Genomic DNA, 16,247 nt, shown 5'->3' on the forward strand with positions numbered 1-16,247 from the left:
CTTATTTTACGAGTTTGAACAAGCTCTTTACGATTGTTTCCCAGTCCTAAAGAGAACTACAAAAGAAGTTAATATACCATTTAACTAAAATGCGTAATTTTGTGTTCTCTTGTGCCATATTCACTGAGATTTTTACATTAATGGAAATTAATTTAACTGTTTTTTTTTTCTTTTACAAAGCAAGATGGTCTCAAATGCAAAATTCCCCGAGTTGATAACTACAGAAATTTCAATTTCGAAACAAAAGCAGAATTAAATAAAATTTCTTCAATTTTCCCCAAAAAAAAAGCCTTTTTCTTCAATGCTTCAGAAGGGCCATCAGGTGGCTTGTCCTTTGACATCCACAACAAATAACCAACCTCATGTACCCAATCAACTGGAGTCCAATGTACAGTGAGTGGCAATTTTAATGCCGCTATCACAATTTAACTGGCACAATTTAGATAAGATTGAAGGACTTCAATATACAAAGAAGAACAAAGCCCTATGAAATTGAATCTACTTGAACCAAAGCCCACGGACCATGAAACAGGAGAAAAATTTACACCATGTGTTGCACTTGAACTTCAAATGCCACATGCAAATAAAAAACTATTCACAGAGTCTGCAGTTCAACTTCTAAGAAATCGTGAGCGGGTTCGCTTGTTATCGATAAACATAAGATGCCTGAAGAAAAACAGAAAAAGTAAATATTAGAACAATATAAAATCCTTGATTAAGCTGATTGTCTAATTGCAATTTTTTCCTGCCAAGAAGGGTTCTCACTTCTCAAACTCTAGCTTTTGGATGATTATCCCATTCAATATAAGCTCTGCACTGTAAGCCTTTGCTCCTGTATGTCAAACCGGTAATGTGAAGCACATGGTATGGCAATTGAAATTGCTCACAAGTTTACAGCTATCTTTTTCCAAACAATGGCAACCAAGGATTGGATTGAAAACTTTACCTATCTCGAGAAATGGTATGCAGATTGAACGATCTTCTTCACAGGAAATAATTAAAAGATCCTCTGTGGCAGATCTCCCAACTCTCTCAGCCACCTGCAGTTATTTTACAAGCTTAGTATTGACTGCATTTCCAGTTGAAAAGGCAGCTGGGTTGAATGTAAGAACTTTATCCCTATCAGCTCTGCAATATATTCATCTTTCAGATGAAAGAAAAGATTTCTCAAACTGAACACGATGATCCGAATAGCCCATGGTACCCATTTAACAATTACAAAACTCTAATCAACAACTGAGATGGTAGGAGTGAACTCGGTCATAATGGACTTAAACAATTTTGTATGCTTTCAAATACTATTTAAAGCAAAAGCCAGCAAGAAGAATATTACACGGATAAGCAGCTACTGAGATGCTGTGTGACGTGTCCTGCATTTTGTGGACATCATAGCAACCCAAGTTTATAGAAGAAGCTTTCCTTCCAGTAATAATAAGTCTTGTAGCCATCTGGCTATCAACCTCCTCTAGTAATGTTATATGCCACACAAGGATAGACAAGGATATAATATAAGAGGTTGGCAATAAATGTTTTGATGTAAGTCCGTTTCCCACAGAATCATATCTTGAGACTATCTATTCAAAAGCTTCTTAATTCTTATTATGCCAAAAATAAGTGTATTATTATTGGGGACTTAAACTGTTAAACTGTTCAGATTCAGGTCAGATGTGATCCATAGAGATCCTACTAATAAAATAATGGCTAAATGGATTTGGATTCGGATTCAAACTTGGATGGTAAAAAGCTCATACCAAATTCAGTTGTTTACATGTAATCGGATTCAGATATCCGTATGTCAAATTCAATAGCAAAAAATCAAAACCATATCCACATCCGACTATAATCAGATATGTTTTCGGCTTCGGATTTGATCAGATATCGGATTAAATAGATCCATTGACATCCCACAAATATTATATATATTTGAGATAGTCTAAGCTTGCTAATGCATATAAGCAGCTACTTCCTCTAACAAAACCAATTAATAAGCATTAAGCATGCACTCTAGGCTGTGTCTGACATGATAAATTTACCGCATAAATGAAATGGCAGATACTGCTTAACAAGGGCCTCATGGGTTATTAGAAACTCTTGCTAGAGTTTACAAAATACAAAATACAAAATACAAAAGAATGTTGCCATTGTTAAGTTGTATATATATATATATTATTTATAATGATGTAATAGGTAATACCCTCTAGGGGTATTTTCATCATTTCACAACATTGTAATAGGTTGTGCCTATTAGGGGTACTTTAGTTTTTTTACTTTATTTTGTTCTTTTTTGTTTTTATAGAGACTATTTGGTCAAAGGCCAAATAGAGTTGTTGGGTTTTTTTTTAACTAGTCAACATAGAGTTGACTAATCAATAGAGTTGTCGGAACACTCCAACAACTCTATTTGAGACTACCTCGTGTATAAATAGGAGTAAACCACCCATTCTAACTCACATTGTGAGTATATTAAGAATACTGCATGGATTCTTGCTTTTGTTTTTTCGCATATTTCGTGACATGGTATTAGAGCGAAGGATTCTTGATCTTGGTATCTTGTTCGAGTTCGTGCTTAGAAAGAAAATTTTAAATTGAAATATATAGCTTGGACTCGAGGCTCTCATATTTTGGTATGTATTTCTTGTTTAAATAATAAAAAAAGTATTTATAATATACGCATTTTTTTCTTTTCTTTTCAAAGTTTGTTTAAAATATTATGGTTATTTCTTGGGTATGTAAAATGTGTTTCTTGAATCATCTAAAATTAGAGTTTTGTGAAATGTCTTTTAATAAAATATTATTTTAATGGCTCTTGTGTTTTTTTCTTTTGACATTAACCCACAAGTAGTCCACTCTTGAGCTCTTTATTGTAAATTTTCCATGTTATTATTATTTTTAAAACAAAAAATATATAATTTTGTGATCTCGTGTGTGCATATATATATATATATATATTGGGTTTCTTGGACACCATTATGATTATTGGTGACTTTTGCACGTGTCAAAGCATGTTCTTTGAATTCTATTTGATCATTTTATTGAGATGCACTCATTAAGAACTTTTAAATTCTTGTATGTTTTATATCTTGAGTCATCATGATTTTAAATTCATTAGTTATGCCCAGGGTTACCGGAAGCGCCTAGCTAAAAGGGGAAGCGCGCTTCGGAAGCGCGGAACGTCGCGCTTCCGAAGCGTGGGGGGGAAGCGTCCCCCTTTTTTGGGAAGCGCGTTTCCCTTTAATGGGGGACACACTTCCCTTTAATGGGAAGCGCGCTTCCCCCACACTTCCCCCTCGCTTCCCCTGTTTTTTTCAAATTTTTTGTATTTTTTATTTTTATTTTTTTCGCTTCCCCCTCGCTTCTGAGACACTTCCCGAATCGCTCCTAAGTGGTCCCACGCTTCCCCGCTTCCTAAAATTTTGAAAGTGCCTCGCTTCCCGCTCCCGCTTCCCGTATCGCTTCCCGCTCCCGCTTCCTCAACTGGCAACCATGGTCATGCCATGGATGTTTTGTATACTCTCATGAGATTGCTCTATCGGCATATCATCTTCATATTTATGTATTGTGGACATGTCTATGCATGTTTTATGTATCATTTCAAAATTGTTTTTGGTATTTTGGGTTGAAAAATTAGCCATTTTGGGTATTGTTTTATGGTCTCAAATTAAATTAAAATTAATTTTATCTTAAAAATCTCTTTTTTAAGTGAGCTATTGTTTTATTGGCTCTTGTGTAAGCATGATTATTCAAAATATATTTTGGGTATGCTAGTATCTTATGTGAAATCATGGTGTTTATGCACATACCTTATGTGTTCCTTCATAATTTTTTTGTTGCTTTAAAGTTATTAGCTATGTCACATGGGTGCGGGTACGAGTGTGACACGGGTGCGGAGCAATTTCAAAAATTTTTGACACGGGGACACGGCTATATATATATATATATATATATATATAAAATCTAGCCCCGATACCATCTTGGATCCAGGTTGGGTCGGGTTAGGACCCGACCTGAGTCCAAATTAATATTAATAAATGAACAAAAATAGACCCGATCAAAGTTGACTGAGTCCAAAATGTGGACGGACTCGGCCCCGGTGCGTTGACCGTGTCCGCCCTGTGTCCGCGTCCGCACCCGTGTCAGGGCGTGTCAATGCGGGTGCGTCGACCTTTTAGCCGAGTTCGTGTGACTTAGGTTATTAGATTATTGCATATACATGAATTTTGATCTCTTTGTGAGTATCTATGATTAGTTGTACTTGTTTATACTCTTGGTTTTTCATGTGGTTTTTTAAAAATCTCTCTATATGTTTTTGGTCATTTTTAATGTGGTATGTCATTGTTGTCTCATAATATACTTGCTTATATTAACCATGCATATAATTGAATATGATTGCATCGTTTGATATCTTGTGGTACATATGATTGCATTATAATGTAATGAATCAATGGTGCACAAATACAATGCCAACAAAGGGTTACACAAGTGCACAACAAAAGTCGTGGTCTCTAATGGACCAAACACAATCTCATAAAAGAGAATGAATATGAACTTTAACAATAACACCAAGGCACAAAAGACTATAAATAAACAAGATTTTTATAAACCTCCACAATATGCTTTAAAGAGCATAGTTTACAAGAGTGTAGCCTCACTTGGAGTGAGGGAGGCAGACCAACAGTCATTGGACTGCCTTCTAATGGTCATATTTATGACCGTTGGGGGCAGTCCAATGACTAGTTGGACTGCCTCCCAACAGTCACACAGTGCATTAATTACAAAAGACAAAAAATTACATGTCAGTCCCTAATGGACTATACTAAATACAAATACTTAAAAAGACCAAAATACTCCTATATATACAATATTTTAACATATACACATTCTAAAGTTTTCATCTACCTTTATTGGATTTGATTTGAAACTTTGTTTTTTCATATTGGTTCTTATATATGAATTCACTTATTTGGAAACGTATTTCCGTGTTGCCTCCTAATGGCATTTGTTTTGTCTATCATAGATTTTTATATGATCCTCATTTATTTTTGGCTTTGTTATTATTGAATCAAAGTTGTTTGTTGGAGTTGTGTGCACCTCAATTTTTTGTCAATTTAGATTGTCGGCTTATACTTTGGCTCTAATTGGCGATTGTTTGATATCTCGTTCTATGGGTGTGTTGCATCACTCATTTGTTTATTTGACCATTGCTATTATGGATGCTTTATGTTTATTTGTAATACTTATCTATTTTGAAACCATGGTGTTTCGAAAGATTGTTAAAATTGATAATCTTATTCTTCTTGATGACATTTGTTTGTTTTCATTACAAGCTCTTTTACCTCGTGTGTTTCACCTATTGTACCTCTCATCTAAGTGTCATTATATGTAGATAAGAGATGTTTATTCACACCTTCGTGTGTGTGTTTAGCCCATTGTTGGCATTATGATTATACTCTTGATCTAGTCGTTGATACATTTGATTTTTTAGTATCGTTATAAGTAGACAAAATATGTTTATTCACACCTTTGCATGTGATTTTAGCATATCGTTGACATTATAATTATGCTCTTGTTCTAGTCGTTGATATACTTGTTTTGACTGTTATTATATATACAAGAGATGTTTATACACACCTTCGTGTGTCTTTGGCCCTTTAGTGACATTATGCCTATGTTCTTGTTCTAGTCACTGGTACACTAATGAGGTTTGGAGGTCTAGTGAGGTGATCGTTTGCAATGGTTGAACCATTGTTAGGATTTGCAAAATATCATTTCTTGATATTTATGGGATTTTTAAATCTCTTCATATCTTTCGCAAATTGGTGTTGATTTGCATATATCATTCCCTTTGTTATGTGAAATTTTTTAAAATCTTTTCATAAAATTTTTAAACTTTTACTTTGGTTTTTCCGTGTATGGAAAAATGCTTATCAATAAAATTTCATGCATTTCATTGGTTATATATATATATATATATATGTATGTTTTAAAATTGTTATTTGGTCCTCTTTACTTAAACTCATTCTAGGATGTGTGAGTGAATTTTAATGGGTTGTGATTTATGGGATTGCTCTTATTCATTATTATGTGCATTAAATATATTGCATATATATAAGTTTTTAATTGATTATCTTGTCTACATTATTGTATGCATAAATTTAATTAACTCTTTTTTTAAAGGTTTTTTTTAAGTGGTATACTTTATATGCATGTTGCTTTTAGTATAAATTGATGATTTGTTCTGTTTGAAATATTTTCCTAAAATTGAAAATATTATTAATACATAATTGTTTATCTTTTCCTTATAATTTAAATGTTCTTTAAGTGGTTAAATTATCTTATGATCAATATTTATGTTTTCTTAAAAATATGTTGATTATGGGCTTATGCTTGTCTAAAATTGCTTTTATAAATTTTATACCTGAGGTATGATCCTCTTATCTTTGCTTGAATTGTTACTCTTTCTAAAAATCTTAAAATTATTACTTTGTTCTACTTGAGTGTTATTCTTGTTCAAAATATACATACTAGTTTTTTTTTAATTATATAACTCGGGTTAGGATATCTTCTTTTTGTGTAGTTGGAATATGTAGTTTGTTCTCTCTGCAGGTTCTTAAAAATGTGATGGTTTGAGAAAGGAATATCTTTGATATATCATATCATGAAAATGAAAATAGTCGATGAAGGCAAATAGGGATGATCACAAATAAAGACATTCAAAGACTTATATTTGCAAAATTCTCTTATGCGTCGTAAAGATGAAAACTCTCAATGAAGACATTGAAGACTTGGACCCTCCCCATTGATTTTTTTTGTATTTCCAAACTTTCGATATATCACACCGTAAGTTTGAGGGAGGTGTTAAGTTGTACATGTGTGTGTGTGTGTATATATATATATATATATATATATATATATATATATATATATATATAATGATGTAATAAGTAATACCCTTTAGGGGTATTTTCATAATTTCACAACATTATAATATGTTGTGCCCATTAAAATGTTATTTATTTTATTGTTGCTTTTGTGTTTTAATGCATGATATTGCCCATAGTGGTTGTTTATATTGCCTATGTTGGTACCTTGTATTATCCAATGGTGAACTTGTGCATGTTGACATCGTGTTTGTGTTATCGTAAACCCATTGTGGTTTTTGCTTTTGTTTTTCCGCATATTTCGTGACAATCATTCACAAAGTTGTATGGAAAAGGCACATATGCTACAACATATATATTTCAATATAAGCTGTAAAATGAACGAAAACAAGTTCCATAAAGAACAAAAACTACTGCAAAAATGAAAAGGATGAGGAGCAAAACCAGCTCTCATGTACTACGTAAGATTCAGGATAGACCTATAAGCCTAGGACTACCATAATGAAATATGGCAAATACAAACAAATGCCTCTTATGAAAAAGCACAACAAACACAAATGGAGATGACTTATGGGTCAAGATATAATCACATACACAACGCCACTTATGGGCAAGAGTGACAACATAAAAGAATATAAAGAATCTATTGAGAGAGTGTTTAAAAACAAACATAAAAAAACAAGAGGGGATTCACTCATATTTATACACAAGAGGCAGTCTCAATAAAGTTGTTGGATTGTTTCAACAGCTCTATTGACTAGTCAAAAAAGAACCCAACAACACTATTTGGTATTTGACCAAATAGTTTCTATAAAAACAAAAAAGGACAAAAAAAAGAATAAAATAAAAGTACTAATGTGCCCCCAATGAGCGCAGCCTATTACAAGAATTGAAATGACCAAAATATCCTTAATAAGTATTTACCTAGGGGTGGCAATCGGGTCGGGTATGCGGGTCGGGTCAGCATAACTCAACACGAACCTGACCCGTTTATTAAACGGGTCGGCTGTGGCAAACACGAACATGACTCATTTATTAAACGGGTAACCAAACACGACACGGTTAAATCATTTAATAAACAGGTTGGGTCGGGTAAACGGGTTGGCGGGTGTGATCATCGCAAAATTTTTCCTCTCGTAATGTTCTCTCTCTTCCTTCTCTTTTCCTTTCCAACCTCTTATTTTCCTCCTTTTGAAGGGAGAAAAGATAAAAGAACGGAAAGAAAGAGAGAAGAGAAAAGAAAGAAAAGAAGGGAAGAGGAAAACTCTTTTGCGGGTCTCACTTGACCTTAATTTTGAAAAATATTTTGAAATAACTCGCCTCCGTTTTTGAAATATTTGCGGGAAAATCGGGAGACGGGATACTATTACTTACCTGTAGAAAAGGGTACCGTGAAGGAGGGGTCAATGGCAGCCGCTTGCCATTCTTGCTGAAACTCTGAAATAAGAGTGATTCCTTTTCCAGATGCCGCTGCTGCAAGGATTTTTAGATGGAGACGACACTCGACTGTAGGGCTTCCTGTAGCTCTGCTGCCGAGATGATCAGCCGAATGGGGAGAAACCAAAACAAAGGAAAAAGAAGAAGAAAAAAAAAGGAAGAAAGAAGCAGAGGAAGAAGGAAAGGTCGGGGTGAAGAGCGATGGTGGAGTAGAAGACGGTGAAATGGGGAGGGGATCCGCGGTGTAGAGAGGAAGAAGGTGCCGGGGTGAAGATGGATGGTGGAGTAGAAGACGGTGAAATGGGGAGGGGATCCGCGGTGTAGAGAGGAAGAAGGTGCCGGGGTGAAGATGGATGTCCCTAGGGTTCCCTCGAGTGCTTCTCTTAAAGGGGGAGAAGGAGGTTCGAGAGGGAGGGGTTCGGTTGAGGATTGAGGGTTGAGGATGAAGGTTCGAAGATGGAGGGCGATGGGGAGAGGAAGCCATTTGAGAAGAGGAGTTTCAAGGGTTTCGGTGGAGAGAGAGAGTGAAGAGAGGCGGCTCTCTTTTCCCTTTTCTTATTCACGAAGGGTTTTCGAAAACCCTAAAAGAGCATTTCGCATAAGACCCCTCTCTAATTTTTGAGTTTTTACAAAAAGAGGCTCTCAGGGCTTTTTAGCAAAAATTTGATTTTAAAGTTTTGAACTAATTCATTTTTTTTTTCTCAAAATTTTTCCATTTTTTGGTTTTTTTGGTGTTATCTTTCTATTTTTTTGTATTTTTAGAGTAAAATCCTAAAGTTTTCACAAGAAATCAAAGATTGAAACTAATTTTTTGATGTTTTTGTAAAATGTTTATAAAAGGAGTTTTTCTGAGAATTTTAGAAACTATTTTGAGACAATTTCTCCAGAAATGGGTTTTGATCCGAATTTTTGAGACACATTCGAGGTTTACAACCTCGAACTGAGAAATATAGGGCCGAGGATCCAACAGAGTGCCGAATGAGCCGCCCGAGCCTTTCAAAATCATTTTTCGGTATTTTCGTGTTTTTATTTTGGAAATCGGACAACGGGGCTCAGATTTGGATTTAAAACACTGATTTCAGACCCGGAGTTGAATTTGAATATATCAATGTGGAATCTAATCCAGAAATCTGAAGAAATAACTTGATTTTCTCAGAAAGCGGGGTTAGGGGCAAAAGGGTCATTTTTACAAGACTTTGAAAAATTTTGGGTGTTCACAGATGCCCCTCTTTGCTACTAAGCCGGTTGAGAGCCGAGCTTAGTGGCAAAGACAACACTCCAAATTTTGAAAATGCCCCAATCAGCAGATCTAAACTGGGTGTGGAAGAATTATTTTTGAAAATATGATTTTTCAGGCTTTAAAACCTTATCCTGAATGGTTTTGGGGAGACAAAATCCTCGAAGATGATATGATCGAGTAGAAAACGAGGAAATCGTGATGGGACTTTTAGGTGAAAATTCTGAAATGGTGGGAGATGAAAATTTTGATCAGGTCTCATGGGTGAGACAAGATACTCTTTTGGAATGATTCAGGTTTAGCCCTTAGCCTGGATGGGACGAAAATGTATCAAGATGAATTTGAAATGAGGAAAGGAATACACGAGAACCTTGATGGGACATTTTGAAAAATGCCTCTGAGACGAAGCTCAAGTAAAATCCTTTCTTGGATGGATATACAAAGCATGGATTACTAGATGGGAAGAGCCATGATGGGACTGGAAGAAATCATCTCATCCAAACGAAGGATCTCGTTGGAACGAGACTCAGGTTTAACCCAAACCTGTAAGGAAGATACCTCGCAAAGCAAGGTTCTGGTTTAATTTTAAACCTGGATAGGAAATCTACCATACGGGTTTCTCAAAAATGGAGAAAGCACGATGGGACCTTCGGAATTTGGACGAACAAATCCGAGAGGGATTTTGGCGAAAGAAGGAAATATAGAGCCCCTAAAGCTTTGAAAAATGAATGATTCTGGGTGTCTCATTTGCTGAGACTGAAATAGCTTTTTGAAATCAAATGGCCTCTCGCAGAAAATTCAGGTTTTGACCCTTAACCTGAGTGGGAACACCATACGGAATCCTTGACTGAAGAAACTGTGATGGGACAGGAAGAGATACTTCAACTGGATGAGGCAACTCTTCTGGAAGATATAGACAACGCTAGGTTGCATCAAAATGGATATTGAATGTTTATTTTATTTTTGGAATAGCTAGAAATTTTTGCCAATAAGATAAAATCGTAGTCGGTTCAAACACTTGGAAATGTGCACGTATGTGCAAAAGATATTCTATCTTTTACCTAGAGTATTTCCCCCAAATGAGGTTAACTCCTCAGTTCTAAGAGTCAAATTCAAAATTTTAGCACTGATGATTTCTTCAAGGAAGCTGTCCATTTCCCTGATATGAGAATAAAAGAAATATTCTTAATTTCATAAAAGCGAGAAATGAAGAGATATTGATAAAAGAATTTTGCATGAGAAAAGATGACTTCTGACAACTTTGGCAGTTTGATACCCGGGTTGTTTTCCCACGATGATCTTTTGCACTCTTTTTGAGTCACTGGGCTTTCTTGGTTTTTCACATCATCCTTCATTTGGATGGGTCCTGACTTTTCTCTCTTTTTCAGGGAAGGGTACGTCACAAACTCCTTCATCTTGGAGATGTTCCGATCCTTCTTTTCTCTCAGGGATTCTATATGATATTAGCTCAAAAAGGTCTGAAATCAAATATCTTTTAGGGTTTGTCGGTAGGTTCATCGCATCTGCCTTCATCTCGACAGTGATCCGAACTTTCCCTGGAAGGATCCGTCACAAACTCCGTCATCTTGGAGATGTTTCAAATCTTCTTTGGCCCCGGGGATCTACTCGCTTAATTCGCCTTCATCTTGACGACAATTGAGAGGTCCCTTTTGCGGATATTTGATTGCAACTTTTAAACGAAAATGAGAATGGATGGGTTGAGTGGATTCTTTTTATAGCTCAAGATATTTCCACTACCTGATTGTCAGAAAATCATTTTTAAAACATGCGTCATAGCCAAGATCAATATCAATTCTCTTCTGGCTTTTCAACATCATTGAATATTTCTTTTATTGATCATATCGAGGACATTTCTTACATCCTTTTGGTTGATCAACAGGAAAAGATTTGAATTTTACCTCTTTTCGCGAAAAGTTTCACCTTTTTTGGAAGGAAATAGAAGAGGTAATCTGAGAAAATTCTTTTCGTGCAGTCAGACTTTTAGAATCAACTAATGCTTTTAGCAAATTGGCAAAGTTTTCACGAATTTCTTATGAAATAATCACTCAATATAGATTTTGATGAGACATTTAGCTGTAATTTAAAGAAATGGTGCAAGAAATCAGTCTTTAGAAAACTGGACAGATGAAATATATATTAGGTTTTGGAAATCCCGACCAGTTTATGAGAAACTGGATTTTTGATAATCCCGACCAGTGAAAACACTAGATTTCAAATCCCAACCAGTGAAAAATACTGGATTTCAAATCCCGACCAGTTATAAAACTGGGTTTCAAATCCCGACCAGTTATGACAACTGGATTTCAAATCCCGACCAGTTATAAAACTGGATTTCAAATCCCGACCAGTTATGACAACTGGATTTCAAATCCCGACCAGTTGAAAAATACTGGATTTCAAATCCCGACCAGTTATGACAACTGGATTTCAAATCCCGACCAGTTATGACAACTGGATTTCAAATCCCGACCAGTTATAAAACTGGATTTCAAATCCCGACCAGTTATGACAACTGGATTTCAAATCCCGACCAGTTGAAAAATACTGGATTTCAAATCCCGACCAGTTATGACAACTGGATTTCAAATCCCGACCAGTTGAAAAATACTGGATTTCAAATCCCGACCAGTTATGAAAACTGGATTTCAAATCCCGACCAGTTATAACAACTGGATTTCAAATCCCGACCAGTTGAAAAATACTGGATTTCAAATCCCGACCAGTTATGACAACTGGATTTCAAATCCCGACCAGTTATAAAACTGGATTTCAAATCCCGACCAGTTATGAAAACTGGATTTCAAATCCCGACCAGTTGAAAAATACTGGATTTCAAATCCCGACCAGTTATGACAACTGGATTTCAAATCCCAACCAGTTATAAAACTGGATTTCAAATCCCGACCAGTTATGAAAACTGGATTTCAAATCCCGACCAGTTATAACAACTGGATTTCAAATCCCGACCAGTTGAAAAATACTGGATTTCAAATCCCGACCAGTTATGAAAACTGGATTTCAAATCCCGACCAGTGAAAAATACTGGATTTTGAGAATGAAGGATTTAATCTGATGGTTTGAAAGTGATTGAATTTGGGAGATTATAACCCGAGGGTTGAGAAAATGATAAGATTTTGAGGATATTATAACCAGAGGTTGGGAAACTGATAGAATTTTAAAAGATTAAAGATCTTGAAATGATAGAATTGAGGAGTCGCACCCTAAGGGTTTGATCTTTTGGAATACACGACCAGCGGGAGCTGGATCTTTTGGAATACAGGACCAACGAGATGCTGGATCCTCTGGAAATACATGACCAGCGAGATGCTGGATCTTTTGGAAATATATGACCAGCGAGATGTTGGATCCTTTGGAAATACATGACCGGCAAAAGCTGGATCTTTTGAAAAATACATGAAGTTTTGGGAATACTTAAGTCAGAACTTGAATTTAGAAGGAGAAAGGTCTTTGGTCAGGAGACTGATTTTAGAAGGTTACCGGTGTGAGAACCGGGTTTTTCTATATATGATTGAAAAGTTTGAAAACAACCAGTGCGAGAACTGGGTTTTGAAGATGAGCTTAGATTTTTCAAAATGAGTTTTTAGAAGATAATTCAGGATTTATCCCCTTATCCTGAACGGGGAAAATAAAAGGAAGAATACCTCATTGAAAGGAGGCATCAGGTTTATCCCTTATCCTGAAAGGGGTGATTTGAAGATAAAAGTAGAGAAAATAAGATTGGAAAATTTGTTAAAACTTGACATAAACGAGCATTAGCTTGATGTAAATCTGATCAAAGCAAAATGAATCAAATGAAAAGACAATAAAAATCACAGGACCAATTAAGAATTATCAAAATTTGAGGATAAGAACTTTCGTCTAATCCTGCCTGCATATGATGGAAGAAGATGATTATGGATAAAAATGCCCCAGTATCATGGAGAAGAATGTAAGAATTGATAGAAGATCGTTATTTTTATTGAAATGGCTCTTTGAATAGTACAAAAGATTTTTGAATGAAAATTCTAAGTATAAAATTTCTTCAAATGCAGAGCATTGATGGGATCTGGCATCTCCACCCCATCTGCATTGATTAGACGATACGAATTGCGGGGCAAAGCTTCCTTAACCACATAAGGGCCTTCCCAATTGGGTGACCACTTGCCTTGTGGTCGATGCTTGAGATGAGCTGTCGATCTGAGCACCAAATCGTTAACTCAAAATTTTCTCTCAATGACAGACTTGGCATAATGTCGGGCTATCCTCTGTCGATAAGCTTGAGCGTGCTCTGCTGCTTTGAGCCTCTTTTCATCCAGTAAATCTAGCTGCACCAATCTCTGCTGCTGATACTGATCAAGTGGCAATTCTAAGAGAGAAGCGAATTTGAGAGTGGGCTTTTGGATATGGAGAGGTAGCACCACTTCAGTCCCGTAAACAAGTTCTGAAGGAGTGGCATTAGTCGGGGTCCGAATGGTGGTCCGATATGCCCAAAGCGCGTCATGAATTTTCTCATGCCAGTCTCGACCTGTCTTCACAGTCCTTTCCAAAATACGAATCAAGATTTTATTGGTGGCTTCAGCTTGGCCGTTCCCTTGAGGGTAATAAGGGGCTGAGAAATGATGGGAAATTCTGAATTTAGAACAGAATGTTTTCATCCTCTCATTTTTGAAATGGGTTCCATTATCTGAGACAATATCATGTGGTATGCCAAAGCGGCAAAGGATGTTCTTATGAATGAAAGAAACCACATGGCGGCCTTCTACTGTGCGTAGAGTAACAGCTTCAACCCATTTCGTGAAATACTCTGTCGCAGCCAGGAAGTATTTGTGGCCGTTGGAAGCAGAAGGAGTAATCGGGCCGACGACGTCAAAAGCCCACATAGAAAATGGCCAAGGAGAAACAACTGATTGTAGATATGTGGCCGGAGCATGAATATAAGGCGCGTGTAATTGGCACTTGACGCATTTTTTCACAAATCCATGACAGTCTTGCTGCATGGTATTCCAATAGTACCCTGCTCGAACGATCTGTTTGACGAGAGTTTGATAGCCAGCATGACCACCACAAATCCCTTCATGTGCCTCTTGGATAACTTCCATAGCTTCTTCTTTGTCTAAGCACCTTGAATACTCAGAACTGAATCCACGGCGGTAGAGGACATTGGCGAGAATGAAATATCGGGTGGACATACGCTGGATTGCACGTTGCTCCCTTTTAGGCATTTCTGGTGGAAATTCACCAGACTCAATGAAATTCTTGATACTTTGATACCAAGGCTCCTCCTTCTGATTGACCTGATTTACTTGCATAATTGAATCGAAAGCGGGTTGTTCGAGTCTGCCAACTTCGAAAGAGCGACATGACTCACCACCTTTGAATGATAAAATGGAGCCCAAACTGGCTAAGCCATCGGCTATCTGATTATGCTCTCTTCTGATGTGATTGAGCTGAAATTCTTCGAAGCTGTCAACAAGAGCTAAGACGATCTTCTGATATGGGATCAATTTGGGATCTTTCACCTGCCATTCAGTGTTAACTTGACTGACAACAAGTAGTGAGTCGCCAAAGGCGTGTACTCTCTTGACATTGAAACATTGCAGAATTTTGAGGCCTTGTATTAAAGCTTCATACTCGGCCATATTATGAGTGCATTGGAAACCAAGCTTAAGAGAATAAGGGATCATTTCTTTTTCTGGAGTGATCAACAGGACTCCAATCCCGATGCCAGACATATTTTTAGAGCCATCGAAGAACAAGTTCCAAACTGGGGGCTGTTGGACATTACAGATGTGCTCGTCAGGAAAATCATCCTCTGTTTTAATTTCTTCTGTCAGAGGGAAATCTGCCAACTGATCTGCGATCGCTTGGCCCTTAATCGACTTTTGAGAAACATACTCTAAGTCATATTGCATCAACAGGACTTGCCACTTTGCGATTCGTCCAGTGAGAAAAGGTTGTTCAAGAATGTATCTGAGCGGATTGAGCTTTGAAAGAAACTTAATTTCAGAAGCCAACAAGTAATGTCTCAATTTTTGGCACATCCAGACCAGAGCTAGACAAGTCTTCTCCATCTGAGAATACTTCTTTTCATAATCAATGAATGTTTTGCTCACGTAGTAGATGGCGTGCTCTATCAAACTGCCTTCTTCATACTGAGCGAGGAATCCACCACAGGCATTTTGATTGACTGAAATATATAGCAAGAGAGGCTTTCCCAGCTTAGGCGGCTTTAAAACTGGTGGATTAAGGAGATACTGCTTGATGCGCTCGAACGAGAGCTGACATTCTGATCCCCATTCAAATTTAACTCCTTTTCTCAGCAAGTGGTTAAAAGGCTCACATCTCATAGCCAAATTGGAGATGAACCTGCGAATAGACTGAATACGCCCTTGAAGGCTTCGCAGCTCTCTCAGATTAGTTGGAGGCGACATGTTAATAATGGCTTTTGCTTTAGCCGGATCCACCTCGATCCCTTTCTTGCTGATAATAAAGCCGAGCAGTTTGCCGGACTCTACTCCAAAAACACATTTCTGAGGGTTAAGCCTCAATTTGTAAAGAATAAGTCTTTCAAAAACTTGACTAAGAGCATCGAGGTGATCCTCTTCTTCTTTAGACTTAACCAAAATGTCATCCACATACGCATCCATATTCTTGTGCATTTGATCGTGGAAAAT

General features: G+C 36.8%; 1 protein-coding gene across 4 annotated transcripts in view; it reads right to left on the bottom strand.

Moving 5' to 3' along the window:
• Positions 1-251: 251 nt before the first annotated feature.
• LOC149839243 (uncharacterized) overlaps positions 252-16,247 on the bottom strand; it is a 42,451-nt gene continuing 26,455 nt past the window's right edge. For 2 of the 4 annotated variants that reach the window (XM_090002399.1, XM_090002396.1), the window contains 3 exons: positions 947-1,040; positions 766-832; positions 254-666 (listed from right to left, as the gene is read on the bottom strand). In XM_090002399.1, the coding sequence (XP_089858525.1) occupies positions 612-666; positions 766-832; positions 947-1,040 (216 nt within the window). In that variant the 3' untranslated portion in view covers positions 254-611. Of the gene's footprint in view, positions 667-765; positions 833-946; positions 1,041-16,247 lie in introns of all 4 variants that reach the window. The other 2 variants (XM_090002400.1, XM_090002398.1) reach the window with 2 other exon arrangements.

Source organism: Nuphar pumila, chromosome 4 (assembly GCF_984573655.1).
Source record: "Nuphar pumila chromosome 4, dmNupPumi1.hap1.1, whole genome shotgun sequence".
In the NCBI taxonomy this organism is placed as follows: Eukaryota; Viridiplantae; Streptophyta; class Magnoliopsida; order Nymphaeales; family Nymphaeaceae; genus Nuphar; species Nuphar pumila.